This window comes from Dama dama, chromosome 7, assembly GCF_033118175.1.
Source record: "Dama dama isolate Ldn47 chromosome 7, ASM3311817v1, whole genome shotgun sequence".
NCBI lineage: Eukaryota > Metazoa > Chordata > Mammalia > Artiodactyla > Cervidae > Dama > Dama dama.
In genome coordinates, this window is record NC_083687.1 from 18,844,502 (window position 1) to 18,861,729 (window position 17,228).

Consider the following 17,228-nt stretch of genomic DNA (forward strand, 5'->3'; position numbering starts at 1 on the left):
TGTGTAGAAACTGACTTGGAAAGGTATATGATCAAAGGAACAAGAAAGGTGTATACCTCTTTCGTTTCATTTTTTTTAATGCTTTAAATATAATTTCAGTACCATAAGATTCACCCTTTAAAGTGTACAGTTTTAGTGATTTGATTCCACAACATTTCCATCACCTTAAGAAGAAATCCCTGCTGTGTTGTGGGCGTGTTGGATCTTAGTTCCCCAGTCAGGATCAAACTCATGCCCCCTGCGTGGTAAGTGTGGAGACTTAGCCCCTAACCGCTAGGGACGTCCCCTGCACTGGATAGTCTTATACACATACCATTTCACACTTGTGCAAGAATATTTATAGGACAAGCACATGCTAGGTGACATGATTCATGCATTTAAAAATTTTAACGTAGTTGCCCTCTCCAGAGATTATGCTCTCACTGAGTCAAGTCAGGTCGCTCAGTCGTGTCCCACTCTTTGCAACTACATGGACTGTAGCCTACCAGACTCCTCTGTCCATGGGATTTTCCAGGCAAGAGTACTGGAGTGGGTTGCCATATGCTCTCACTACCTAGGTGTAAAATTCCCTCTTTTCCATTTCCTGACTAGCATAGTCCTTAACCAAACTTTATCTTTGCCAATCTGACAAATAATCTTATCTCATTGTAATTTTCATTTGCATTCTGTTATCCTAAGTGAGGGTGATTACTTTTACATGTTTAGGGGTTACTTGTCTTTCCTTTTTTTGGACTGATTTTTCATACCCTTTGATTTTCTGCAGGGTAGCTGACCTTTTTAAAAATATGAGCTCTTTATGTATTAGGGAGAAAAGCTGCTTGTGATACGAACTGAATGTGTTTTCCCCACTTTTTGTTTTTTTATTTTTATTCATTTTTTTTTCTTTTATCATGCAGAATTTAAAAAAATTTTTGTCATCAAATTTGGCAGACTTCTGTGTCTTGTGACATACTTAGCCTTTTCCTACTCCAAGATTACAAAACAAAATTCTCCCATATGTTTTTCTTAAACTGTAAATCTCTTCTCATCCCTCACCTGCCCCACCACATTTAACTCTTAGATCCATCTGGAATTTATTTTTGTGTAAGATAGGAGGTAGGGCTCCACCTTCTTTTCTCTAGAGGGCTAACATTTTCTCCCACTGATTTGAAATGCACTTTTACATTGTCTTCTTGATTAAGAACAGCAATTTTAAATATTAGCTTTCATTCTTTAGGAGTGGTAGTCAGGGATTTCCCTGGTGGTCCGTGCTTAAAACGTTGCACTTCTAATGCATGGGGCGCTGATTCAATCTTGGATCAGGTAACCAAGAGCCCACGTGTGGCCAGGAAATAAAAATAAATTAATTTAAAAAAAAAAAAAAAAGTGGTAGTCAGGTGTCTGGGCAGTGCCTTCTGATCTCTTGGGGCACCTATAAGAACTGCAGTCCCCTTCTCTCCCTGCCAGATCCTACTGCTGCAAACTGCTATCACCCAGGGGATGTGTCTTACTCTAGTGTGTGAAACCAAGAAGTAGTTTGTAACCTCTGATCTAGGGACTTCCTCTTGGAAGAGGGGCGGCCAGAGGCCCATCTTGTGAATCCAGAGTAATTACTTTAATGAGGGCTTCAACAAGAGCCCAGAAGTAATGGGAGAATCTTTCCAAAGAAAACTCAGCTCTTCACTTTGGAGTCATTAGTTTCTATCCTCAGGTTGTCTTTCTGCTTTAGAATCCTAGTCAGTTTCTACACATTCACTGTGGTAGATTTACTCTGATGGGGCCATCTGTCCTCCTGGGGAAAGAAATACTGGCTCGGGCTGTGTTGTGACTGTGTTCTGGCACCATGTAGAGCTGGGTGTGTAGAGGTAAGAGTCATCTCTTCTAATCTGAAAGTGTTTAGTCAGAAAAGAGTGTGGCCCTTTAAAGGGTAGAATTCTCAGAGTTGCCCTGACTATAAAGGCTCGTGGCATTCTACCCAAGGGGCGCCGGAGGAGAAGGTCTGTCTGGCAGGACTGATGCCGCGAGTTGGGTGGATGTCGCCAACAAGTGTTCTGTCGAGTGTCTGGGCAGCCCACTTGGTAGGGGAGGGTGTGCAGTGGCCTTTAACTTCATCCCACTTGTACAGTTGTTCTTTTACTGGGTCTACTCAAGGAGTAGCTTGTCCCCGAGCTGTGGGATAGCAGAGGCTGTCTGTGCTTGAAAGTCTTGGTGGCGGTGACACTCGGGAGGAGCCACTGGTGCGTCCTTCCTCTCGGGGTGTGTGTTACCCTGGGGCATCTCGTGCGCTGGAGGAGCTGATACAGGTGTTAGGGGAACCAGGGAGAGGTGTGAAAGGGTTCTGCCCTGATGCAGGCTGTTTTTCACATACATATAGTTCGTTCTGAAAACTGTTAGACACTTAAAAAATGAATTTACAGAGGGTACAGCGGAGCTCCATTTAAATAGTCATGTTGAAGTAAAGAAATACTATGCATTTTATAGGCTTGATTGTACATCCTAGTTGGCTAATGTAGTCCATGTGATTGTGATGTCTGGGAGGCCAGCCCAGGGAACAGTAATGAGCAGCAGCTAATGTGGCTCCTCATGTTAAATGTCAGGATTTAAGGGCGGGCCTTCACACAAGTTTCTAGCATATCTACTTGATGATAGTTTTCCAGTTTCTCCTTCCTGTCCCTTTTCACCCCTCAAAAGCCATGTGAGTAAAGTCATCCTAGCATGCCCCTGGGTGACTCAACCTCTGAGTCCTAGACACAGATTTCACTTGGCCCATGCTCCTCCCACAGTTGTGGCCATGGCTGTTAGCATTGGATAAGCTGTCTGCACTGACCTCCTCCTGTCCCCCATCAGCTCTCCTCTCCACCAACGATCCACTCAGAGGATCCACCAGCAGCTGAACCCTGTCACCCACCAACGCGGAGGTCCCACATGGGGGGATACTTACCCCTTCCAGACCCTTCCTGAGGAAATCAAGTTTCCTTCCATGTGGCAGGAGTAATTTTTATATTTGTTTGGCCTTGTGACCGATGGGATGGGAAGTTGGGGGGGAAGTGGAGAGGAGATGGCAGTTTTAACCGAGAAAAAAAAACCTTAGTAGAAACTCTGCCTTCTTCGGGCGTGTCCCTCTTCTGGGCATCTCTTCAGGATTTCATTCCTCCGTCCAACTGCCGTTCATAACTGCCCTTTCCAACGGCTCCAGAACTCTTGGCCTGGGCATTCCGTGATGTAAATTATTCCACGCATGGCTCGAAATGGGTGCGAAGCAATGTTGCCAGGTGTCGGATCACTAGTGTAAGTTTCCTGGATCTCGGGGGAGGGAGGAGAAAGAAAAGGGGGAGAACCGCTCTTGGAATTTGTACAGTTGTTATTGTTTCAGCCAGAACACAGCGATTGTGCTGGCTGAGCTGGATGCTCTCGATGGCTGGGGAGAGAGGGAGCTCTGGGCTTAGAGCTGGGGTGAACTGGGAGTTGAGAGTTTCTGCTTTAAAGATTCTAGTGTTAGGATGTACACTGTTTACAACTGAACAGTTGGCATCGCTGCTGCGGAGGGAGGAACTTGGGACCTTCAGTGCCAAGCCTGTCACAGTACTGCCTGGGGCAGTGGTGCCTCTTCTGTCTCCAAAAGTAGGGAGAATTGACTTTTCTGTTTTCCTAAAGATAGTGAAAATATGGCTAGAAATCCGGATTGCTCACCAGGTTTGGAAACATCTAGTCACAAAATTCAAAGACCTCTGTATGCACGGGATTTTTTTAAAAACAAAACTGTGATTGCTCCTCTTGTTCACTATACTTTTTGAGGAAGTTACTGTTCCTGGTTTACTGGCCCTTTGGGGAATTGCATGTGAAGGGTTGCTGCCAACCCCCTTAGATTTGTCTGGATTCCTTTTTGACTTGTAAGTTAAGGACTTGTGTTCAATAAAAACAATTTAAATTGAATACTTGATCTCTTGAATGACCACAAAAATTTAAAAATCACATTCATAATAAGCAATTAGAGGGAAGTGCACATGAATTACAGTATTTACCTAGGAAAGTATAAGGTATATTTTTGTGTTGCGTTGATGCTGGTGGCTTTAATCTGCTCTGCTGAAACAGTGCTTTCTCATTCCTTCTCTTTATAGTTGTCATGGATGATGATGACGACTCGTGTCTCCTTGATCTTATTGGGTAAGACGCTCATTCCAGGACTGGGGTGAATTGAGTGTGTGAGGTCTGCTGTACTGAAACAACCTAATAAGCACCTTGAAACTAAGTGGGTTTTTAAAATAAAAATTAAATAATCATCAGAGGTATAGTAGATATATATATAGGTATAGTAGGAAAGTATAATATACCTACCTATAGGTATATATAGATATAGTAGGAAGACAGAGTGACATGGATTAACATAGGAGTCATCATTAGGTAATCCTTTATTAAATTCATTTTCTAAGAAATCCTAGGAGGCTAAAATGAGTGATAGTAGGAAATGAAATGACAGCAAAACAAAACAGACAAAAACTACTAATAGTTTTAAAACAAGGAGAGGATTTTACTTGAGCTAATATGTCATTTTCTTTTTACCCTAGTAAAAATGAACTCTAAATATAAGTAATGTATTTATTTGCTGTTGTCTCTGTTTGGTGGTTGTTTTCTAGAGACCCACAAGCGTTGAACTATTTTCTACATGGACCTAGTAATAAATCGGTGAGTAATACTCAGGCTGTCACAGTCATACATTTTGTTTCTTCTTTTACAGTCCAAGTGATCATTTTTTTGAATTTGTACCTTTGCAGAGCAATGAGGACTTGACTAATGCAGGATATTCTGCAGCCAATTCAAATTCGATTTTCGCCAACTCTAGTGTGAGTATTGGAAACTGCAGTGATCAGGTGTTTCTGTCTCATTGATGCCTGGTGACTGGAAGCTATAATTGCTTTTGGATCATGATGGGAATCCTCACTTCATCTTTTGCAGTTGCCACAAGAGGAAAAATCTATTGAATTATGTTGACAGTTTCTACTTTTAACTTAGCCTATTAAGATTTTTACTTTACTATTTTCCTAAGCTTTCAATTTTCTTTCTAAAATGCCATGGACACATAACCTGAGAAACTTAGAGTCTTTTGAACACTGTTACATAAGCTTTAAGAAAAAATCCTTCTGAATTATGGTTATGTTCTCATCCTTTTCATCTTAAACAAGGAAAAAGATCATAGTAACTGATACCTATTAAGCACTCAGTATGTTCTTGGCACTGAGAGCTTAACAAATATCAACCTCACTAACCCTTACAATAATTCCGTGAAGTATATAGTAGGTTCTATTAGTATCCATATTTGAAGATGAGGGAACTGAAGATTGGTACTTACTGAGTATTACACAGCCAGGAGTTGCAGAGCTTGGAATTGAACCCAGGCCACCAGGTTCCTTAAACCCTAGGAGCATCTAGACAAGAAATCTGACCTCCAGGACAGGTGAGTCCTGCCTGGAAACTGTATCCATTCCAGATGGCTGTGTTTAAGCCCATGTTACTTTAATCTTTTAACTGCTTTGTTCTCCATGGATGATAGTCTAGAATCCCAAGTTTGAATCCTTGCTCTGCCACTTTCTAGCTCTGTAACCTTGCTTATATCACTAAATCTCTATGAGGCTCAGGTTCTTTATTTGTAAATCCGGGAGAATGATAGATCTACCTCATAGGCTGGTTAAGATGAATGGAACTAGTCCATGGGCACACTGTTCAGTTAATGTCAACTTATCATCATCATCATCAGGGTCTTTATTTTCTTCATCCATAATATGGAGTACCATTGGAGTAGCATTTAGAAAGTTCTTGGGAATGTACAATTCTTTAACGTATTTGAGTGTATACAAAGTATGTCAGATCATAACATGTAAGACTCCTCCACATGCTAGGGGTGGCTTTAAAGTCACAACACTATCTCCTGTAAGGCTTGTGAATCAGTAGCAATTTTGAAATTCATTCTGAGTGGGCAATAACTGCATGCATGCCTGTAACCCATAAAGGAGGTATTTAGCCTATTTCCCAGCACTAATGATTTTTACTCACCAGCTCTCCCACTTCCATGTGAGTATTAATTCTAACTCTTCAGGCTGCTTCATTCAGGGTGTATTTTTGGGGAACTTGGATTGTGTCATGGCAGTAGAAATATTTTAAAAGCTTTGAAAAATATGAAAATTTAAACCCATGGTCTGTTAATTTGTCCACTGTGAAAACATCACCACTCAGGAGATAATCCACTGTTGCCTTGACCTTTCTCTGCAGAAACAAGCAAACAAACCTCCTTGGTTTCAGTGGCTTTTCCCCACTTCCTTTCAAATGACTTCAAGTTCTAACTGGGTGTCAGGTGAACTAGTCTTGCTTTTCTACCTGGTTCTTCCCGTCTTCTAGCCCCCAGAACACCATACCTTACTAACCTACGGCTGAGAATTTCTAGGGTTTTGAAAACTGGACTGTTCATTCTTCTTCTTTTTTTTTTTTCAGTCACACTGTGTGGCTTGCAGGATCTTAGTTCCCCAATCAGGGATTGAACCCAGGTCCTGGCAGTGAAAATACCAAGTCCTAACTGCTGGACCACCAAGGAATCCCTGGATTGTTTATTCTTGACTGATCTATTTTTAAATGTTTTTCTTCACCTTTTAACATTTTTAATTATGTTACAATATATATAACAACAAGTTTACCATCCTAACCATTTTTAAGTATACAGTTTGGTAGTGTGAAGTATATTCACATTGCCTTCACCCTGTGTTAAATAACTATTGATTTCATTTTTCTTTCTTTTATAATCTTATCATATCCCATGATAAACTTCTGGCCCAGTGGAGTGTCTCTGATTTATCAGTAACCGTGTTCAGTTCTCTACATATGCCTGTTTTGTTGTCTCTAATTGGAATGCCCAGACCTTAAGGACTCATTATGGACAGACACTAATGCACAAGGGAGCACTTGACAAGTGGTGACCAACTTTTACTCTTGAATAGGACACTGATATAGTTTTTAAAGCATCATAATGAGCTGATTACTTCTAAGAAATCAAATGCCCATTCACTCATTTCACACGGGAAGCTTCTTTTCATCCAGATTGATCTTGCCTGGATTGGGACAGGTTAGCACTAGGGGAGTTCTGAGAAACCTTGAAAGTCAAGGCTGAATCTGAGATACCTTCGGGACATCTAGTAGAACCACACTCAGAACTCCCAAAATTCACGTCTCCTCCTGTGGTACAATGAACCAGACACTGCTGTCTCCTGGATACACACATACCCTAGGCTGAGTCCCATTCAAGCTTTGGACTTGGGAGCAATCCTGAAAAAATAATGCCTGTGCCACTATCTCAAAGAATAAAGCTACTCAGGTAGCCATGAGTATGTTTGCATTATTGATCTGTTCCCTATAAAATAATTTACCAGAGCAATGAATGCTTATACTTACCAAAAAAAAAAAAAAACAAACTTAAACATCATCACTAAGGAAATCAAGTATCATAATAAGATAAGCAGTTTGGAGAGTTGAGTCTAAAAAGCAGACTGTTATGCTTTATTCATATTCAAAAGTGAGATTCATTTTTTGTTTAAGAATCTCTTTCAGAGGTGAGATATGCCGTGTAACCTCCCGCTTATTTTTTTAGAATGCTGATCCTAAGTCAGCCCTCAAAGCTGTAAGCAGCCAGCTTGGAGAAGGGCCCAGTGATGGACTGCCACTTTCAAGTAGCCTTCAGTTTCTCGAAGATGAACTTGAGTCTTCTCCTCTTCCTGATCTCAGTGAGGACCAACCTTTCGACATTCTTCAGAAATCCTTGCAGGAGGCCAATATCACTGAACAGACATTGGCAGAAGAGGCATATCTGGACGCCAGTATAGGTTCGAGCCAACAGTTTGCACAAGCTCAGCTTCATCCCTCTTCATCAGCATCCTTTACTCAGGCTTCTAATGTTTCTAATTACTCAGGTCAGACACTGCAGCCTATCGGGGTGACTCATGTGCCTGTTGGCACGTCGTTTGCAAGCAATACGGTGGGTGTGCACCATGGCTTTATGCACCACGTGGGGATCAGTGTGCCCAGCCAGCATTTGTCTAATAGCAGCCAGATTAGTGGTTCTGGTCAAATACAGTTAATTGGGTCATTTGGTAATCAACCTTCCATGATGACTATTAATAACCTAGATGGATCACAAATAATACTAAAGGGTAGTGGGCAGCAAGCCCCCTCAAATGTGAGTGGAGGGCTTCTCGTTCACAGACAGACTCCTAATGGCAACTCCTTGTTTGGGAACTCCAGTTCCAGCCCAGTAGCACAGCCTGTCACTGTTCCGTTTAACAGCACAAATTTCCAAACATCTTTACCTGTGCATAACATCATCATACAAAGGGGTCTTGCACCAAATTCAAATAAAGTCCCAGTTAATATCCAGCCAAAGCCTATCCAGATGGGTCAGCAAAACACATACAATGTGAACAACTTGGGAATACAACAGCACCATGTTCAGCAAGGGATCTCATTTGCCTCTGCAAGCTCACCCCAGGGCTCAGTGGTTGGTCCGCACATGTCCGTGAACATCGTAAACCAACAGAACACAAGGAAGCCCGTCACCTCGCAGGCTGTGAGCAGCGCTGGGGGCAGTATCGTTATTCATTCTCCCATGGGCCAGCCTCACACACCCCAGAGTCAGTTCCTCATACCTACAAGCCTTTCTGTCAGTTCCAACTCGGTACACCACGTCCAGACCATCAATGGGCAGCTTCTTCAGACTCAGCCCTCTCAGCTCATTTCCGGCCAGGTGGCCTCAGAGCATGTCATGTTGAACAGAAACTCTTCCAACATGCTCAGGACCAATCAACCATATTCTGGACAGATGCTGAACAACCAGAGTGCCGCCGTCCAGTTAGTGTCTGGGCAGACATTTGCCGCCTCCGGAAGCCCGGTGATTGTCAACCACGCCTCTCCTCAGATCGTCGGCGGACAGGTGCCTTTGCAGCAGGCATCACCCACCGTCTTGCACCTGTCCCCTGGGCAGAGCAGCGTCTCCCAAGGAAGACCTGGCTTCACCACCATGCCCTCGGTGACAAGCATGGCAGGACCTAGTCGGTTCCCTGTTGTCAGTTCGTCCAGCACTGCCCATCCTAGTCTTGGGTCTGCGGTTCAGTCTGGTGCATCAGGATCAAACTTTACGGGAGATCAGCTGCCCCAGCCCAACAGGACTCCAGGACCGGTCAGTGTATCCCATCGTCTTCCAGTTCCTTCTTCCAAGTCTACCAGCACCTTCAGTAACACACCCGGAGTAGGAAGCCAGCAACAGTTCTTCTGTCAGGTAACGTTCCCTTTATCAAACAAATGCTTGGGTGATTACGGAATGGAAGAATGGAATATGTATTTGTAAGAATATAATTTTCATCCTAGGTTCCCAATTTATTATCTTAAGATGTTCAACTTATGATTGATTGCCTTTTTTCTTCTTAGTTAAAATGTTCTATCCTGCATAGTCTTGTGGTTTAGGGTGGAGACTTCATGGATTTGAATCTAGGCTGTATGACTGGGAACAGGTCTTACCTTACCTGACCTCTCTAGACTTAAGTTTTTCCATCAGTATAATGGAGTTTATATTAATAATACTACCATCCCACATAGTTATTGAGAAAGTTAAGTGAAATAATCTGTATAAAGCACTTAGCATGGTCCCTGGCAAGTGGCAAACACTCAGCTCAGATGTGCTTAGCTCATCATGTCCAACTCTTTGCAACCCGGACTGTTAGCCGGCCTCTGTCCATGGGATTTTTCAAGCCAGAATACTGGAGTGGGTTGTCATTTTCCTCCTCCAGGGGATCAAAGAGCCAATATTAATAGATATACTTGGTGGAATGTGTTATAGGCATTTAAAAGGAAAGATTATTTCAGATTATTTACTTACATCATGGGGCTCAGACAGTAAAGAATCTTCCTGCAGTGTGGGAGACCTGGGTTCAATCCCTGGGTTGGGAAGATCCGCTGGAGAAGGGAATGGCAACCCACTCCAGTATTCTTGCCTGGAGAATGCTATGGGCAGAGGAGCCTGTCAGGTTACAGTCCATGGGGTCGCAAAGAGTCGGACACGAATGAGTGACTAACACTTTGGCTTCCCTCTCACTTGCATCATATAGAAGCCACTAGGTCCTATGACTATGGACTGGGTAGAGAAGTCGTGGCTGTTTCTTGGTTGCCAACTGGAAAGGCTCAGGGACCCACTGAGACTCAGCAGTGGGTAACTGGCCTGCACAGAGGGATGCATACAGAGGGAAGGATACAGGGCAGTGGATTGGACCAAGTACTTGAGCCTGTTCTTACCAGGCTGCTTGCAGATGAATGACCAGGCAGTCAGTTACACCATGTGAAGATGATGTTCCTGAAAAGCATTTCAAACATTTGTCAGCTGTGGTCCCTCACCCCATCTGCCAATCTTTGAACTCCTATGGCTTTTGGCTCTCGCTCATTCTGAGAATGTTCTGTAGCTCCAGTTCCATACCCTACCTTCCTGCTGTGGTCTACCCTCTCAACACCTCCATTTTCCCAGCCTTTCTTCTCCACATTTAGAAGAACTCAAAAACTTCTCTCTACCACGTAGGTCAGTATTTTTTAAACTGTATACCTTTGACTTAGTAATTCCATTAAGAATCCTAAGGAAATAGATTATTTATGATTAAGGATGTTCAGTGTACTCTTTTGGTATCAAAACTGTTTGTGTGTTTTGTTTGTTAAATTTTATTTCTATTTATTTGGCTGTCCCACGTCTTAATTGTGGCATGCCAGATCTTTGATCTTAGTTGTGACATGTGGGATCTAGTTCCCTGAACAAGGATCAAACCCAGGACCCCTGCATTGGGAGCGAGGAATATTAGCCACTGAACCAGGGAAGTCCCTCTCTGTGTTTTGAAATAATAGACTTATAGACTTATAGACAAATTAAAGTTGTGAGAATAGTGTAAAGAATTCTCGTGTACCCTTCACCAAAATTCTCCAAATGTTAACTTTTTACCCCATTTGTTTTATTCTTCTCTCTCTCTCTGTTTCACACATACACAAACACAAACACCGAGTTTTGAAGAGTAAATTGCAGGCATGATGCCTCTTGACCCCTACATACTTCAGTCTTAACAGGTTTATTTCTTGAAGTCAGGGGCATTCCCCTACATAACCACAGTACTGTTATCAAAACCGAGAAGTCAGCATTATTACAATATTACTTAAATCTACAGACTTTATTCTGTGTAGTTCATTTTCCGAATAATGTCCCATACGGCAAGAGAGAATAAAATTTGTTTTGTTTTGTTTTTATGGTCCAGGATCCAACCTAGGATCACTGCCTAATTCTCTTGTCATGTCTTTAAATCTGAAACAGTTTCTTCATCTTTTATGACCTTGACTTTTTGAAGAGTACAAATCAGTTATTTTATTGAGTGTCCCTCAATTTGAGTTTCTCTAATGTTTCCTCATGATGAAATTCAGGTTATACATTTTTGGTGGCCTTCCCTGGTGGCAAAGAATCTGCCTACCAATGCAGTAGATGTGGGTTTGATCCCTGGTTCAGGAAGATCCCCTGGAGAAGGAAACAGCAACCCACTCTGGTATACTTGCCTGGGAAATCTCATGGACAGAGGTTATAATATATGGGGTCTCAAAGAGTCAGACTCAACTGAACAACTAAACAGCAACACAGTTTTGATAGGATTCCACAGAAGTGTGTGTGTGTGTCCTCATGGGGTGGACTTGTCCCATTGCTGGTGGTGTTAACGTTCAGCACTTGCTTAAGATGGGGTCTGCTTCATGTGGTGTCTGATGTATCATTAGTAAGCTTCTTTGGGCAGCTACATTGAGATTATGTAGATATCGTTTCTTGTCAAACTTGAACAAACTAGTTTAAGCTTTCATTGATAATTCCTGACCGAATCAGTTGTTACTCAGTCAGCTGTTACTGTGATGGTCACCACATAGAGACTTTCTAATTCCATCAAGTTTATTCTACCTTAATTGTTAGCATTCTGCTCTAAGGAAGAACTTTCCTGTTTCTCCATTTTAGTTCTATCAGTATAGACTCATAGATTCTCATTTAATGAGTTAAAATTGTTGCAATAAAAAAAAATTGTTGCAATCATTTATTTTGATGCCCAAATTGATTTTTTTAAATTATTTTTTAACATGAAACTTGAGATCATATGCTCTTTTTTTTTTTTTTTCACTTTGATGCTTAGGTTTCTTTGGGTTTATATGTTTATTTAATTTTTTGGTTGCATGGCATGTGGGATCTTGGTTCCCTGACAAGGGGTTAAACCCACATCCCCTGCTTTGGCAGCACAGAGTCCTAACTACTGGACCACCAGGGAAGTTCCACTTAAGTTGATTTGATGGCCATTGAGCGCCCCTCCAAACTGGCTGCTGGTCCCTCTGACATGTTTACATTTTGCTTTGAGCACTGCCTTTTAATTTCTGGGAAAACATGATGTTCCATGTTTGCCTTTCACTTTCCTGCCCCTGCCTTGGAATTCAACCATTCAACAAAGGCCTTGTTCCTTCTAGTGGAGAACAGTACTTAGAAGCCAAGATCTGAGCACTACATATTCATTGCTACTGACGTTGTCTCAACTGGGACTTATATATATTTACACATATACAACATCTGTAGCTATCTATTATCTGTTTATCTATATATCTATATTTAAAACAGTAGGTTCATATTGATACTTCAGTTCTAATCCAGGACCACCAGATTCGTTATTCAAGTCTCCTTTTCCATATTTATCACTCCCTTTTCTAATAGTGAAAAAGCCTGCCCCATAATATATTTATTTGCCCAGTCCTAGAATACATAGAAAATAGTTTTAGAGTCACTAATTCATGGGCTTCCCTGGTGGCTCAGAGGGTAAAGCATCTACCTGCAATGCAGGAGACCTGGGTTTGATCCCTGGGTTGGGAAGATCCCCTGGAGAAATGGCAACCCACTCCAGTATTCTTGCCTGGAGAATCCCATGGACGGAGGAGCCTGCTAGGCTAGACTCCACGGGGTCACAGAGTCAGACATGACTCCACTGTTGAAAACAAACCTACTTCAGATTTGATTGCTGATTTACAGTTCCATCTTTACCCTAAAGGTATACAGTCAAAACACTGTTCCAAAGTTACTAGGGTTAGTACTTATTTTTCCTTGGTGTGGCTGTGCTATTCTTTTGAACTATGCTTTTGCTTATTTGTTTCTGTTTGTATTTCGTTCTAGAATTCTTTACCCGCTACTTTTGTTGATTTTATCTATTTAATTTCTTTTGGACGAGTGAACCATTAGCGCAGTCCCAAATGTCAGGGCTGTGCAGAGTGTGCGGGGTGGTCTCCCTCCTCCCTGGCCCCTCTCCTGCTCACAACCGCTCCATCCTTTCCTGCCAATTCTCCTCCATCACCTATATTTGCCAGTCTCAGTAGTCTCTCCTTTATTTATCATCTGTTTATTTTCACACAAGTAAGCAGATACATGTGTATTTTCTTATTTCCCCTCTTTTCTTACTCAAATATAGCATACTATAGATATTCTCCTATACTTCAGTTGCCAAAAAGTTTTCTAAACCCAATATAGTAATTCTCCTACTATAGGATTTATATATATATAAATTACTGAATATAATGAAGTATTATATAACTGTTTAAAATGTTTTTGAAAAATAATTAAAGATTTGAGGGAAGGCTTATAAAATCATTTTGGGCTTCCCGGTGGCTCAGCTGGTAAAGAATCTGCCTGCAATGCGAGAGACCTGGGTTCAGTCTCTGAACCCAGAGTTGGGAAGGGTTGGGAAGATCCCTGGAGAAGGGAAAGACTACCCACTCCTGTATTCCGGCCCGGAGAATTCCATGGACTGTATAGTCCATGGGGTCACACAGAGTCAGACACGACTGAGCAACTTTCACTTATAAAATCATTTTAAGTGCACATTTAAACATGAAATATTTAAAATGTACATTTAACTGCAAAATAGTTAATAAGCAATTTGCTTTCTCTTTTAGAAAAATGATGAAAGACAGTATGATGAAGTAGAAAGTAGAAAACCCTCTTGCTTACCGAACACTCAGAAACTTGATTAAAAGGAAATGTACTACTCCATTAACAGCAGTTCCTTGGATGGTGGAATTACAGATACTCTGTTTTCTTCTAATTTAAAAAATTTACCCGCCTAGAGGAGGTGATACCTGGAAAGCATTTATCAACATATTGATGCATTTTTTTAAGAAATAAAACTTCCCATTGGTAACAATTAGAAACAGTTCCAAAATAGCTTAGAATGAAAAGTAAGCCCTCTTCTTCCAGGTTTCCCTACCACAGGCCACCAGTGTTTCTGTGTTCTTTCTCTTTCTCTTCGCCCAGAGACATCCTTTGCATACCCAGCACACGTCACATATGCACTTAACTCTGCAACACACCGTACTCATTACCATATGCATTTTTACTTAATTAGATAACTTGAGGATCTCATGATATCTGTATATATTGGTCTACTTTATGTTTATTATAATTAATTATACATAATCAGCCACAGCATGGTCATTTCCTTTCTTTTTCATTTTTTTTCAATAATGCTTCAATGAAGGGGGGAAAAAAATCTCTCTCTCTAACTCCCCGAAGTTTCAATTATCCAAAGGTAACAAGAAGCATATTCCGGCAGCTCCAAAGCAATTTTTTGTGACTTTTAATGTCAAAGAATATTGGGAACTCAATCTTGCATTATACTCCATGTGTTCTGCTGTAGGTTTTCCAGAACAATTAAAGCATCAGGTATTTTGGAATAAGGAGGGCATAACCTTGGAGGCTGCACAAGCTGGAAAAGTAGTCTTGAGGTGCCATCTAACATTTACACTCCCAGGTAATCCAGAAGCACAGTGACTCTTTTACTTTATAATTTCTGTATAAATTACCTTACAGAACATTGTAAGGAACAAAAATATCATCATCAAGGGCTTTCAAGGTTTATCTACTTGGGGAAATTTCATTTAGCAAGTTTTGATACTATAAAGTGTTAATATTAAATGGGTTTTAAATATAAACTGTATTTATTTTTGCCATCAAAATACACTTATTTGGTTCAGAATTCAAAAGGTACAGAAAGTTGTGTACTACAGTGAAAAATTTCCTTCCTCCTGTCGCCAGCCACCCAGTTGCCTCTAGTTTTACCAGCTTCTTAACGAGTGAACTTAAGTCCCCGCCCCACCTTTTCTTTTATGAAAACTTTCAAAACTACGGAAAAGTTGGGAGAGTGCAGTGAACCTCCTCAGCGAGATTCACTACTTGTTTATGCTTTGGAGCATTTGTTTTGTTTGTGTCTGGATGTCTTTCTCTCTTTCCAAACAGACACACACAGACACACACACACACACTTTCCTCTGAACTATTTTGAAAGTAAGTTGCAAAATGGCATGAGCCTTGACCACTAAATTCTTTAGCAAGTATCTCCCAAAAACAAAGACTGTCTTCAACACAACCTCAGTATCACTATCATGCCCAGGAAATTTAACATTTGTATAATAACATTATATCAGATTTCTTCCTGTTGAGCCAGTAACGCCCTTTATGACAATGCCCTTTATGACAATGCCTCGCTCTGATCACTTACTGTCATGTCTCTTGAGGCTACAGCAGCCTGGATCGGTTGTTTCAAGGGTGGCCCCCAGTGCATTGACTGATTGTTTCCTCATGATTAGATTCTGGCCGAGTGGCTGGCTTATAACGTTTGTTTGTCCCCTTTATGGGTGATCACTTGGTTCCCATGCCGCCCCTGGCCAGGTTTCTCCTCGAGGTATTCAAAAGTATCTTATTCCAGTATAAGGAAGACATAATCTCTGGGACGGTGTTTTGGGACTATGTGACCTTCTTGTTTCTCAGCCTTTCACCATTGACTTCACTGATATATATTACATTAGTGATTGCAAAATGATTTTCTAATTATCCTATCTACTGTTAGTGATTGAGATTTTTCCAAAAAAGAGAGCTTTTTCTTCTTCTCACATTGTGTATATATGTGTGCTGCTGCTGCTGCTAAGTCGCTTCAGTCGTGTCCAACTCTGTGCGACCCCATAGACGACAGCCCACCAGGCTCCCCCGTCCCTGGGATTCTCCAGGCAAGAACACTGGAGTGGGTTGCCATTTCCTTGTCCAATGCGTGAAAGTGAAGTCATTCAGTCGTGTCTGACTCCTAGCAATCCCATGGACTGCAGCCCATCAGGCTCCTCCGTCCATGGGATTTTCCAGGCAAGAGTGCTGGAGTGGGGTGCCATTGCCTTCTCCGGTATATATGTGTATGTGTGTATATAACACTATGAAATCATAGTTGTTTTTTTTTCTTTTTAATTTATTTAATCAGCTATGCCAGGTCCTAGTTGCAGCATGTGGGACCTAGTTCCCTGACCAGGGATTGAATCCAGGCACCCGTACATTGGCAGTGTGGAGTCTTAGCCACTGGACGAAGTCCCGACATCATAGTTGGTTTTTTCATTCATTTTAAAACTACTTATGGGGGATTTTATTTTATTTATTTACTTACTTATTTACTCTATTTGGCTGCATCAGGTCTTCATTGTGGCATGCAGGATCTTCATCACATCATGGGGGATCTATCGTTGCATGCACTGACTTAGTTGTGGTGTGCAGGCTCAGTAGTTGTGGCGCGTGGGCTTGGTTGTTCCAGGGCGTATTGGATCTTAGTTTCCCAACCAGGGATGAACCTATGTCCCCTGCATTGCAAGGTGGATTCTTAACCACTGGGCCACCAGGGGAGTCCCTGTGAGGAACTTGAAGCATGAACAAAAGTAGACAAGATAGTGTATTGAACCCTCATGCTCAATCAGCTTCAGGGCTCACCCACTCACGGTTGCTTCTGTGTTATCCATACCTGACTCAGGCTTCCCTGCCCAGTATTATTCTGAAGCTAATCGAGACATATAAGTTCATCTCCTAATTTTTTAGTGTATTTCTCTAAAATATTGTGTATTTTCTTTCATAGTTAATGTTGTAATCTATTGCTTTCTTTATTCTTTTGATGCTTAAATTGTCCCCAGTTTGGTCAGTGGAGGCGAGGCCTACTTAAGATGGCTTCTGTACTTCTGTCACCTCCCCACCTCCTTTGAGCACTCTATGGGACAAGACATTGTAGGCATGTCTTATGATTTCCTTGCCTCACACCTAGAATCAGTCATCTCTCTAAGGAGCCCTGTGAATTTAAATCTCTTCATGCAAAGAGTCATTTACA

At 41.6% G+C, this 17,228-nt stretch overlaps 1 protein-coding gene across 3 annotated transcripts in view; it reads left to right on the forward strand.

The window, feature by feature from the left end:
• LOC133059510 (BRD4-interacting chromatin-remodeling complex-associated protein-like) overlaps positions 1-17,228 on the forward strand; it is a 76,747-nt gene that overhangs the window by 38,760 nt on the left and 20,759 nt on the right. For 2 of the 3 annotated variants that reach the window (XM_061146731.1, XM_061146729.1), the window contains 4 exons: positions 4,098-4,143; positions 4,614-4,662; positions 4,752-4,820; positions 7,610-9,289. In XM_061146731.1, the coding sequence (XP_061002714.1) occupies positions 4,103-4,143; positions 4,614-4,662; positions 4,752-4,820; positions 7,610-9,289 (1,839 nt within the window). In that variant the 5' untranslated portion in view covers positions 4,098-4,102. Of the gene's footprint in view, positions 1-2,877; positions 3,268-4,097; positions 4,144-4,613; positions 4,663-4,751; positions 4,821-7,609; positions 9,290-17,228 lie in introns of those variants that run through there. The other variant, XM_061146730.1, reaches the window with a different exon arrangement.